Raw genomic sequence first — 12735 nt, forward strand, 5'->3', positions numbered from 1 at the left:
GTGAGGCTAGCCAGAGGTTGGTCAATTTTATTAACCTTCTCAAAGAAACAACTCTTTCTTGCATTTAATTTTTCTATTTTTTTTGGTCTTCAATTTCATTTATTTCTCCTCTAATTTTGATTATTTCTTTCTTTCTACTGACTTTATGCTTCATTTGTTCTTCCTTTTCTAACTTTTTAATTTGAAGTGTTAGGTGATTATTTGGGCTTGTTGTTGTTTTCAAAGATAGGCCTGTAATGATATGAACTTTGCTTTTATGACCGCTTTTGCCAAGTCCCAAAAGTTTTGATATATTGTATTATCATTATCATTCGTTTCTATGTATCTCTTGATCTCTCTTTTTATTTCTTCTCTGACCCAGTTATTCTTCAGTTGCATGTTGTTTAATCTCCATGTATTTGTGGTTCTTCCTGATTTCTTTTCGCAGTTGAGCTCTAGTTTCAAAGCATTATGATCAGAGAATATGGTTGGTATGATTTCAACCCTCTTATATTTGTTGAGGCTATCTCTGTGTCCCAGTCTGTGGTCACTTCTTGAGAATATTCCATGTGCACTAGAGAAGAATGTATAAGCAGCTGTTTTGGGATGGAAGGCTCTGTATATGTCAATTATGTCCAGTTGGTCTAATGTGTCATTTAAGGATGTTATTTCCTTACTGATTTTCTGTTTGGATGATCTGTCCATATCCGACAGTGGGGTATTTATGTCCCCTACTATGATAGTGTTTTGGTCTGTTTCTTCCTTTAGTTCTGTTAGTAATTGCTTTACATATTTTGGGGCTCCCTGATTGGGAGCAAAGATATTAGTAAGTGTTATGTCTCCTTAGTGCATGATTCCTTTTATCATTATGAAGTATCCCTCAGTGTCTTTACTTTTTTTTTTTTTGAAGTGTATTTCATCCAACATTTGTACCGCTACTCCCGCTTTTCTCTGAATGCCATTTGATTGAAATATCATTTTCAACCCTTTTACTTTGTGTCTATATTTGTCTTTGGAGCTGAGATGTGTCTCCTGGAGGCAGCATATGATGGGGTTTTGTTTTTTGAGCCATTCTGCAACTCTGTGCCTTTTTATTGCTGAATTCAGTCAATTTACATTTAGGGTGATTATTGAAATATAAGGTCTTCTTAAAGCCATTTATCTTTTGCTTTCTGGTAGCTCGGTTTTTCTATTGCTTCCTTGTCCTTGTGTTTGTTTTCTTTATTTTGGTTGGTTTTTGTGGGTTTTGCCTCCGGTTCTTCTTGTTTTATATTATGTACTTCAGTTCTGACTCTATGGTGTGTAGTTACCATTACAAATATGAAAAAGATAAATATACAGTCGTCTATTTTCTTCTGTGTGTACCTTATCTCCTTTCCCCTTTGTGAATTTGGATCTTTGAATCCTCCCCTTTTCAGTCATTGTTATCTCAATTTGTTTCTATGTATGTTGAATGTTCATTACTATCTTGCTAAAGCAATTCTCTTCTTATTATTTAAGCTTACAATGCCTTGTTCTTAGTAAGGGTTGCACTTCTCTGCTTCTATTTGCCTGATAGTCACTTTACTCCTAATCATGTATTCTTTATTGCTGTTATTTTGTTTTAGGTGAGCTGACCCCACTCAGAATTTCCTGTAGTGCGAGCCTCATAATGGAGAATTCCCTCAATTTTTGTTATGTCCGAAAAGGTCTTAATTTATCTTTCATATCTAAAGGAGAGCTTAACTGGATACATTATTCTAGGCTGGTAGTTCCTTTCAATTAATAGCTTAAATATTTGATTCCATTCCTTTCTGGCTTGTAAGGTCTGCGCTGAGAATTCCGATGATAATCTAATGGGTTTTCCTTTATATAGTACTGTTTTCTTCTGCCTAGCTGCCCTGAGAATTGTCTTTGTCATTGATTTTTGATAACTTTAATACAAAGTGTCTTGGTGAAGGCCTTTTGGGGTTGAGATAATTGGGTGTTCTGTCGACTTCTTGAATTCCAAGATCCAGCTCATCCCTTAGATTTGGGAAATTCTCATCCACTATTTGACTGAAAATGCTTTCTAGTCCTTGTTCCTTTTCCTCGCCTTCAGTAATGCCCATTGTTCTTATGTTTCCTCTCCTGATGGTATCAGCTAGTTCTTGTATTTCTCTTTCATTATTTTTCATTCTTTGGTTTCTCTCTTCTTCCTTCTGGTTCATTTCTAGACTTCTGTCTTCGATATTACTGGTCCTTTCCTCCATTTTCTCAACTCTATTTCCCAAGCTTGCTATTTCATTTTTCAACTCTTGCAGTGTGTTTTTTTTATCTCCAGAAGTTTTATTTAGTTCTTTTTGAGGGTTTCAATCTCCTTGCTCTGCTGATCTAGTTGTTTTTTCAATTCCTGAAACTGTTGATATGACTCGTTTTGGAACTCACTGAGTTTTTTCAGAAGGACCATCCTGAATTCTCTGTCACTTACGTTGCATATTTCTATGTCTGTAAGCTTATTTTCTGGAAATTTTTCTCTTTCTTTCTGAGATGCCTTGCCACCTTGGTTGCTCATGGTGTTTAATGGACTATTTCTCTGCCTGGGCATTAATGGAAGTGTATTCTGTTGTTTTTCCAGAAAGAAGATTTATTATATAAAGGTCTCTCTTTAGCCTGCTGCAAAGAAGGCACTTTTCTTTTGGTTTCAAGTAGGTGGCATCTAAGCCTCTTGGATCCCTGCTTTATATAAAGCCTAATGTCTTTTATGTTCTTGTAGATTTTAATCATACTTGATACTCTCAGTTTCAGTCCTTGTCAGTGTTAGCAAAAGTTTTGATAGCGTTTGCTCAGATTCCCCTGGGGCTCTGCTGTGATCAGTCTTGGAGGGCATGGGGGAGGGGCCCTCTGGGTTGGAGGTTGAGGGCTGTGGCTCAGGCTCAGTTTTGCAACCAGGGCCAGTAGAAATCAACTGTTGTTTCTCTGCAGTCCCATCTCACTTCTCTGCTTCTGCCCTGATGACTGAGCCCTGCTGCCAGCTGCGTAGAAAAGTCCTGGTACTTCCAGGCAGGGGTGATCAGGGAAGTCGCAGCACCTTCACCCCTCCCCCTCCTCCTGCAAAGAGCCCCAGCAGCTGCGGGAGGCAGCTTCTTTATTTGTCCCAGTCTACCACCGGACACCCAGGGTTCTGACCTGTGGTAGCTCTTATGCGCAGATCCCATGCTTAGACGTGCTGGTGTGCAGTTTGGGTGTTTTTTGTTCACTTTTAGATGTTCAGCTTATTGTGTTTCAAGGGGAGAGATCTGAGGATGTCTCTTGCGCCACCATGTTTTTCCAGAATCTTCTTACAAAGATTTCAAAGTACTATGTTCATAATACCAAAAAGAACCAAGCTTAAAGAAGAAAAGGAAGGTATAATGGCAATGTCTAATTAAATAATAAAATATTGGTAAAGAAATAGTAATTAGAAAAACAACCAAAGATAAATTCTGGAGTTGGAAAGTCAATAATAGAAATAAAAAAGTCATTAGACAATCTAAGAGTAGATGTGAATTGTGAGCAGACAGACTACTTGAAGATAGACTAATAGAGATTATGTGATCCAAAGAACAGAGAGAAAAAAGAAAGAAAAAAGTGAATAAAGCCTCAAAGAAATGGGGACACCATTAAGAACACCAACATAGACATGACGGAACTACCAAGAAGAGGAAGGAGCAGAAAGAATATCTGAAAAAATAATGACTAAAATTTCCTGAAAAACATTAATCTAAATACCTAAAATGATCGACTAATTCTAAGAAGGATAAATGCAAAGTGATCCATATCCAGGCACATCATAGTAAAAATAATGAAAGACAAAAGGAAAATCTTGAAAGCAGCAAAATAAAAACCACTTAACACATAAAAGAGAATACCAATACGATTAACAGCTAACTTCTCGTTATAAACAGTGGAGGCCAAAAGGCAGTGGGATGGCATACTCAAAGTCAACCGAGTATTATACCCATCAAAACTATCTTTCAAAAAATGAAAGTGAAATAAAGACATTCCCATATAAACAAACTGAATTACTTACTAGCACACCAGCTAGTTACTAAAAAATACTAATGGAAGTTCTTCAGGATCAAAAATGTAAGCCCAAATGGCAATATAATATATGAACATACACACACACACACCACACACAGAAGAGTACCAGTAAAGGTAACTACGTAATTATAAAACACAATATAGATGCATTTCTTCTCTTAACTGATTCAAAAAGCAACTGCATAAAACATGTACATAATGCTATTGCTGGGCAAAACATACAGAAATATATTTGACAATAACAGTATTAAGGAGAGTGACAGCAAAGCTGTACTGGAATAAGAAAATGACAAAAGATGACAACTAAAAACTCAGCAACAAATAAAGAGAATCAGAAATGGTAATTAAGTTAATACGACAACCTCTATAAATATGTACTTGCTCTCCTTTCTTCTCTCAGCTTCCTTCAAAGTCAAAAAGTTATATAATGTAACAATTATAACAATGAATTGTTGGGTTCATAATATATACAGATATAAGATGTATAACAATAATAGTTCAAAAAGGGGAAACAGGGAATAGAGCTATATGAGACTAACATTTCTACATTTTACTGTAATTAAGTTAGAATAAATCTTAAGTTTAATCTGAGCTCAACCGTTAAGAAACAACTTTTTAAAAAATACTGAAAAATAATTAAATTAAAATATTATACCAGAAAATATTCATTTAATGAAAAATAGTAAAAAAGGAACAGAGGAGCAAAGAAGAAATGAGTCATATAAAAAAATAAAATGACAGACATAAATCCAACTATATAAATAACATCAAATATGAATGGAATAAACAATTCAATCAAAAGTCTGGGACTGTCAAGAAACAAGATCCAACAATGTGCTATCTATAGGAGATACTCGATTTAAAGATAAAAACAGGTTGAAAGTAAAAGGATAGAAAAAGACATCATGCAAAGAGCAACCATAAGAAAGCTATCGTGGCTATATTAAAATGAGACAAAACAGACTTTTAAATAAGTCTAGAGACAAAGAGGAATATTTTATGATGGTAAAAGAGTCAGTCAGTTGGGAATATATAACGAGTATATGTATATAGAGCATACTAACAACAGAGCCCAAAAATATGTAAAGCAAAAACTACCCATCAACCAAAAATAGAACCACTAAGCAGAAGATCAAAAAGAAAACAGAAGACCTAAACAACTATAATCTGAGACCTAAAAGACATCTAAATAATATTTCACCCAACAACAATATATACATTGTTCTCAAGTGCAGATGAAACATGTTCCAGGATAGACAATATGTAAAGCTTTAAAACAAGCCTCAGTAAAAAAGACTGAAACCATACAAAGTATGATCTCTGACCACAAAGCAATGAAATTAGAAATTAATAACAGAAAGACATTTGAAAAATTCAAATATGTGGTAATTAAATCACACATTTTTAATTAACCACTGAACCAAAGAAGAAATCACAAAGGAAATTTTAAAATTATTTTGAGATGAATGAAAATGAAAACACATAGTACCAAAACCTATGGGATGAAACTAAAATAGTACCTACAGGGAAATTTACAGCTGCAAAAGCCTATATTTAAGATAAAAAGATCTCAAATCAACAGCCTAAACTTCCATCATAAAACACTAATAAAAAGGAAAGAAAACTAATCCAAAATAAGCAGAAGAAAGGAAATAATAGTTTAAATACAATGAAATAGATAATAGGAAAACAGAGAAAAATCAATACAACCAAGAACTGTTTAAAAAAAAAAAATCAACAAAATTGGCAAACCTTTAACTAGAGTGATCATTCTTACTAAAAGCAAGAATGAAAGAATGGTCACCATAACTGACTTCAGAGATAAAAAAGATTATACGGGAATGCTATGAACAACTATATGCCAACAACTTAGATAACCTAGAAAAAAATAGACAAATTCTATAAAGACACAAACAATTGAAACTGACTCAAGAAGACTTACTGTAACAAGTAGAGATTAAATCGGAAATCAAAAATATCCCAACTAAGAAAAGCTAGATGGCTTCACCAAAGAATTCTACCAAATATTTAAAGAAGAATTAAAACTAATCTTCACAAACTCTTCCAAAAAGTGGAAAAGGAGGGACACACACTAACTCATGCATTCTATGAGACCAGCATTATTCTGATACTAAGGCCAGACATCACAAAAAGAAAACTACAAACAAACCAATATCCCTTATGAATAAAGATGTAAAAATACTCAACAAAATACTAGCAAATTTAATCTAATACAGTAACAGGGTTATAGACCACGACCAAATGAGATTTATCTCAGGAATATAAGAGTAATTCAACATAAAAAAAAAAAAAATCAGTGTAATATACCATATGAATAGAACGAAGGGGGGGACACATGATCATCTCAAGTCAAAGAACACTAACCAACTCATTTTATGAGGTATTCTCATACCAAAACCAGACAAAGACATCACCAGAAAATAACAGAATCCCTCTAATGAATACACATGCAAAAATCCTAAATAAAATACTAGGAAACAGAATCCTAGTATTCTGTTTATATAAGGATTATATCTTATGACCAAGTGGGATTTATCTCACAAATGCAAAGTTGGGTTTACATCTGAAAATTAATGTAATACACCATATCAATATAATGAAGAAAAAAACCACATGATTATTTCAAAAGCTGCAGTAAAAGGATCTGAGAAAACTCAACACTCCTTCATAATGAAAACATTCAAATTAGGAAGAGAAGAGAACTTCCTCAACCTGATAAATTCCCATAGCAGTGTATGAGAGTACCAACTGTTCCACAACCTCACCAACACATGGCACGGTCATCCTTTTATAATTTTAGCATTCTAATATTGTGGTAGTTTAATGATGTGATTTAAATTTGTACTTCTCTTTTTTTATTGAAATGATTTAAAATTTTTTCCCCCGTCTACCTCCTCCTTCCTCCCTTCCTTCTGGTAACCACTAGTCCATTGTCCATGTCCCTGAGTCTCTGTTTGTCCTGTTCATTTGTTGCTTTTAGGTTTATATCCCACATATAAGTGATATCATGTGATTTTCAACTTTTTCTGTCTGGCTTATTTCACTTAGTATGATTATTTCAAAGTCTATCCATGTTGTTGCAAATAGCAGTATTTCATCTCTTCTTCTGGGGGAGTAATACTCCATTGTATATATGCACCACAGCTTCTTTATCCAATCATCTATCATAGGACACTTTGGTTGCTTCCATGTCCTGGGCACTGTGAATAATGCTATGAACATTGGTGTGCAAATATCTTTAAATATGCACTTTTCTAACTACTGATATTAAGCATTTTTTTTTCATATGCTTATTTGCCCTCTGCATATCTTCTTTTGTGAAGTACCTATTTTTAATTGGGTTGTTTGCTTTCTTATCATTCAGTTTTAAAGACTTCTTTTATACATTCTAGATGGAATTTTTATCAGATATGTGATTTGCAAATATTTTCTCCCCATTTATGACTTTTTTCATTCCCTAATAGTCTGAAGACCAGATGTTCTCAAATTTGATGAAATCCAATTTAATTTTTTTCTTTTATGTATTATGCTTTTGGAATAGTATCTAAGAAACCTTTGCCTAACCTAAAGTCATGTAGATTTTCTCCTATAATTGCTAAGTTTCATAGTTTTGCACTTTATATTTGAAATGCATTTTGAGTTAATTTTTAAATATGATGCAAAGTTCATCATTTTGTATATGGATATCCAATTGTTCCACCATTATTTTAAAAGACTTTTTCTAATGAATTGCCTTTGCATCTTTGTCAAAAATTAATTGAGCATATGTGGGAAACTATTTACAGAGCCTCTATTCAGTTTCACTGATCTATTTATCTACCTTTTTTAAACCTTAGTTTATACTTTATTTTTTTATTTTTTAATTTATTTTTTATTATAGTGACATTGGTTAACAAAATCCAGTAAGTTTCAGGTGTACAATTCAACAGTAAGGCATGCATATATATATATAGTATTGTGTTCATCACCCATAGTTAGATTTTCCTTTCACCACATACTTGACCCCTTTTACCCAATCTACCTCCCCCTACCCCTCAACTTCTATAACCAGTAGTCCTTTGTCCATGTCCAAGAGTGTTTGCCCTGTTTGTTTGTTGCTTTTAGGTTTATATCCTACATATAAGTCATATCATGTGATTTTTAGCATGATTATCTCGAGGTCCATCCATGTTGTCACATCTCTTCTTATGGCTGAGTCATGTTCCATTGTATATATTTACCACAGCTTCTTTAGCCAGTCATTTATCATAAGACTCTTTGGTTGCTTCCATGTCCTGGCCACCGTGAATAATGCTGCTGTGAACATCAGTGTGCAAATATCTTTTGGGATGTGGGTTTTCAAGTCTCTGGGGTAAATACCCAGTAGTGGGATTGCTGGGTCATATGGTAGATCAATTCTTAGTTTTTTGAGGAACCTCCATACTGTTTTCCATAGTGGCTGTACCAATTTACAGTTCCGCCAGCAATGTATGAGGGTTCCTCTTTCTCCACATTCTCTCTAACACGTTATTACTTGTCCTGTTGAGAGTAGCTATTCTAACAGGTGTGAGGTGGTATCTCATTGTGGTTTTGATTTGCATTTTCCTAATAGCTAGTGATGTTGAGCACACTTTCATGTTTGTTGGCCATCTATATGTCTTCTTGGGAGGTCCTCTGCCCATTTTTTAATTGGACTGTTTATTTTTTGTTGTTGTTATTGAGTTGTATGAGTTCTTTGTATATTTTGGATATTAGGCCCTTAACAGAGGCATTGCTTGCAGATATTTGTCTATCTTGATGTTAGTTATCACGCTGTCTTGATTATTGTAGCTTTATAATAAATCTTTAAACCAAGTAGTATAAGTCTTCCAACTCTGTTCATTTTTTCCCATTATTTTGGCTATTCTAGGTCCTTCGCATTTCCTTATGCATTTTAGAATCACCTTTTCGATTTCTATACACACACACACAAAAAAAAATTCTGGGATTTTTACTGGGATTGCCTTGAATCTAAAGACCAATTTGGGGGAAACAGACATCTTAACAATATCAAGTCTTTTTATCCATGAGTACATCATATGTATGAATTTATTTAGGTCCTCTTTAATTTTATCAACAGTGTTTGTCATTTCCACATACAAGTCTTTCACATCTTTTGTCAGATTTATTTCATATTTTTATTATATCAATTTTTAATTACAACTTGACTGTTCCTTGCTATCATAAAAACACATGGGTTTTTGAACACTGATACGGTATCCCACATCCCTGCTAAACTCACTTATCAGTTCTAGTAACTTTTCCATAAATTGCATATGATTTTCTCTATAAATTACCACATTGTCTGCAAAGACAGTTGTCTAATCCACTTTTTTTCTTGTCTTATTATACTGGCAAGGACCTCCAGGTACACTGATGAATAGAAATGGTGCAAATCAACATCCTTGATTTAATCCTGATTTTAGGAGGAAAGCATTCAGTCCTTCACCATTAAGTACAACGTTAGCTATAGGTTTTTCATAGATGCCTTATTTCGGGCTAAGTCTGTTCCATTCCTAGTTTCTGAGGGTTTGTATCAGAAATGTTAGATTTGTGGATGCTTTCTCTGCAGCTATTAAGATGATATACAACTTTTCATAGTTTAATATGAATTACACTGATTCATTTTTCAAATGTTAAGCCAACATGCTTTCTTGAAATCAGTCTCATTTGATCATAACACATTATTCTTTTTATATACTGTTGGATTTAATTTGCTAAAATTTTGTTTAAAGTATTTTTATCTGTGTTTACAAGTAATATTGGTCTATAGTTTCCTTTTCCAGAAATGTCTTTGTTTCGTATCAGGTTAATGTTAACCTCAAAATAATCCCCTTCTCTTCAATTTTCTGGAAGAATTTTTATAGAATTGGTATCAAATTTTCCTTAAATGCTGTAAAATTCACTAGTACTGCCACCTGGGCCCCCAGTTTCCTTTTGGGGAAGGTTTTATATAGCAAACTCAACTTCTTTAATTGATATAGGTCTATTCAGTTATCTATTTCTTCTTAAATAAACTTTGAAATTTTACATCTTTCGAGGAATTTGTCCATTTCTTCTAACTTGCCGTATATACTGGAATGAAGTTGTTCATAATATTCCTTTATTATCTTTTTAAATATTTGTAGAATTTGTAGTGATGTGACCTCTCGTTCCTGATACTGGGAATTGGTAATTCCTGATAATTGGCATCTCTTCCCTTTTTTTCCCTAGAGGCTTATCAATTTTAGTGGTCTAAAAGATCCAGGTTTTGGTTTCAATTATTTTCTCAATTGTTTTTCTGTTTTCTATTAGTTTCCACTCTGATGTTTATTATCTCCTTGCTTTGGCTTTTCTGAATATCATTTGCTCTTCACTGTCTAGTTTAAGTTAGAAGGTGAGGCCATTGACTTGAAACTATTCATTTCCAGTAGAGGTGTTCAGCACTATAAATTTCTAAGTATTCTTTAGCTGTATCCCACAAATTCTGATATGTTGTTTTCATTTTATTCAGTTCAAAATACTTTCCAATTTCTCTTCTAATTTCTTCTTTCACCCATGGGTTATTTAAATATATGTTATTCAGTTTCCCAATATTTAGGAATTGTCCATATTTTTTTAAATTATTAATTTCTAATTTAATTCCATTGTGGTCAAAGAACCATACTGTATGCCAGGCACTGTGAAGAGTGTTTACATGCTTCTCATTTAATACTTTGACTTCCCCCAGGAAGTCAGATCTGATAAGTGAATTAGGAAAAGGTCAGGCTAAAAAAGTCTGCCACAGAAAAATAATAGCAATAACAACATAAGCCTACAGGCCAGCTAAAAGGTAACTGGGAAATAACAAAAATTAATCTTAATACTGAAATATTTAAGGATGAGTTGATGTCTGGGATTTGCTTCAAAATAATCCAGGGTGAGAGAGAATGGATAGGGGAAAATATCAAATGAGACTGGCCAGGGGATGCATTGAAGCTAGATGTGTTCTTAGTGCTTCATTACACTATTTTACTTTTTAAAACATTTCAATTTTACCATAACGAAGGGTTTGTTAGATTTTAATATTAGCACTTCTTTCAGTGTAACCTAAGGGAAAAAATAGTAGTGGCTTAAACACTGTTCAAGAGAAAGAACTGCTAGCAGTGCTGTATTTGGTAGAAATCTGCTGGTAAATGAGAGGTGACAAGTGTATATATAGAATATGAATCACTGGAGTTAGCCAAAGAGTGTGGGTTTCAACAAAGTAAGCAGGTGACACAATTGCCCAGCAAAACAGAAGGATAACAGCATAAACATATATATATTCTATTTGTGAATGTCACAAAAGTCTCTCAATATATTTCAAATTTTTCTTCTAAGTTAATTTCATCTTTTTTCAAGGATACTGCTAGCATATTTTCCCAAGATGAAGTGTCTCCTTCATAATCAATACTATATATACCGTATTTTTTCAGTTTCACCGTGCAATCAAGAAAATAAAGCTTCCTTTTAATCTATGATTTCCACTTTTATTACCAATTGTACAATTTTATGAAAAGAAATAATTATGATGGAAAATTAAGAAAATGCACTAATCATGCTTATCATAACAGAGCAAGAACATCATGTAACCAAGTTTATCAGGTGCGTACCATTTGCTTGGTATTAGGGATACAACGCTGAACAAATAGGGGAGGTCCCTACTGTCCTGGGATTCTTGAGCGTCTAAACATCCATTCCTAACGAGTGTACAAATAAGGAAATCAAGGTCCAGAAAGATTAAATGATTTTTGCCCATAAATGCACACTTCATCAGTGGTAGGACTAGGGCAAAACCAAGGCCTCTGGACTCTCAAGGCAGGTGGCTTTACATAATAACTTGAACTGGTTTCACTTTATATTTCATCCACAGGTCCACAAAACATAAGAGCGCTCTATTTCTAGAAAGTGGCTCCTGAAGAAAATAATAATGACAAAGCACAATCAGTCCTAAGTTCCCTAAGGGAATCATTTCATTATCATCGCTGCGAAAGATGAAGCCTAATATTTATAAGTCACTTACTCCTGAAGAGTGCCTAACCTAATTTTAAAGACCAGCACAGTGTCGGGCTAATATTCTATTATTAGGGTAGCAGATACTCAGTCTGGAATATTCATTACCTAGGATTATATTTTTAAGGGTGGAGATCCTTTTTTAAAATAAACAGCAAAAGTAATGCAAAATTAATGAAACTTTCGTGAATAAGTAAAAGCTTCTCCGGCTTGCCGGGTGAGCGCACGATCACACCAGCGCGTTCCAGAGCATCGGCTCCTCCCCTCCAGCCCACATTCCCTGCTCTCCCACCCCCGCCGCGCGGCGGGATGATGGTGACCGCGTCTCCCGCTCAATTTCAATTCTCCCACGCCCGCGGCCGCCCGGCACGCCAGGGTTTCCACCTGCGCGCACCTCTGCATATGAGTCACGCCCGGTGCCAGTAGTTAACCTTCGTTCCCAGCACCGCCGCGGCCAAAGTGCCTTCAGCCCAGCCGCGAACAGGGAGCCCGGCAGGCCCAAGACCCGGCAGCGAACACTGGGAGGTATCGCGGCTCCCGGGGTCAGAGGTGCCGCGGTAGCCACACCCACAGCCTGCGCGGTGACAGCTCCCGCAGCTGAGGCAGGCCGCGCCGACAGGTGCAGCACCCCTTCCGCCCCGCCCCAGCCGGGCGGGGGTC

At 35.1% G+C, this 12735-nt stretch overlaps 1 protein-coding gene across 2 annotated transcripts in view; it reads right to left on the reverse strand.

Moving 5' to 3' along the window:
- Positions 1 to 12492, reverse strand: part of EXOC6 (exocyst complex component 6) — a 167726-nt gene extending 155234 nt beyond the window's left edge. For both annotated transcript variants that reach the window (XM_025042301.1, XM_025042300.1), the window contains exon 1: positions 12470 to 12492. In XM_025042301.1, the coding sequence (XP_024898069.1) occupies positions 12470 to 12477 (8 nt within the window). In that variant the 5' untranslated portion in view covers positions 12478 to 12492. The remainder of the gene's footprint in view (positions 1 to 12469) is intronic.
- Between the last annotated feature and the right edge of the window lie 243 nt (positions 12493 to 12735).

The sequence above is a fragment of the Pteropus alecto genome, unplaced genomic scaffold, assembly GCF_000325575.1.
Source record: "Pteropus alecto unplaced genomic scaffold, ASM32557v1 scaffold88, whole genome shotgun sequence".
Taxonomy (NCBI): Eukaryota; Metazoa; Chordata; class Mammalia; order Chiroptera; family Pteropodidae; genus Pteropus; species Pteropus alecto.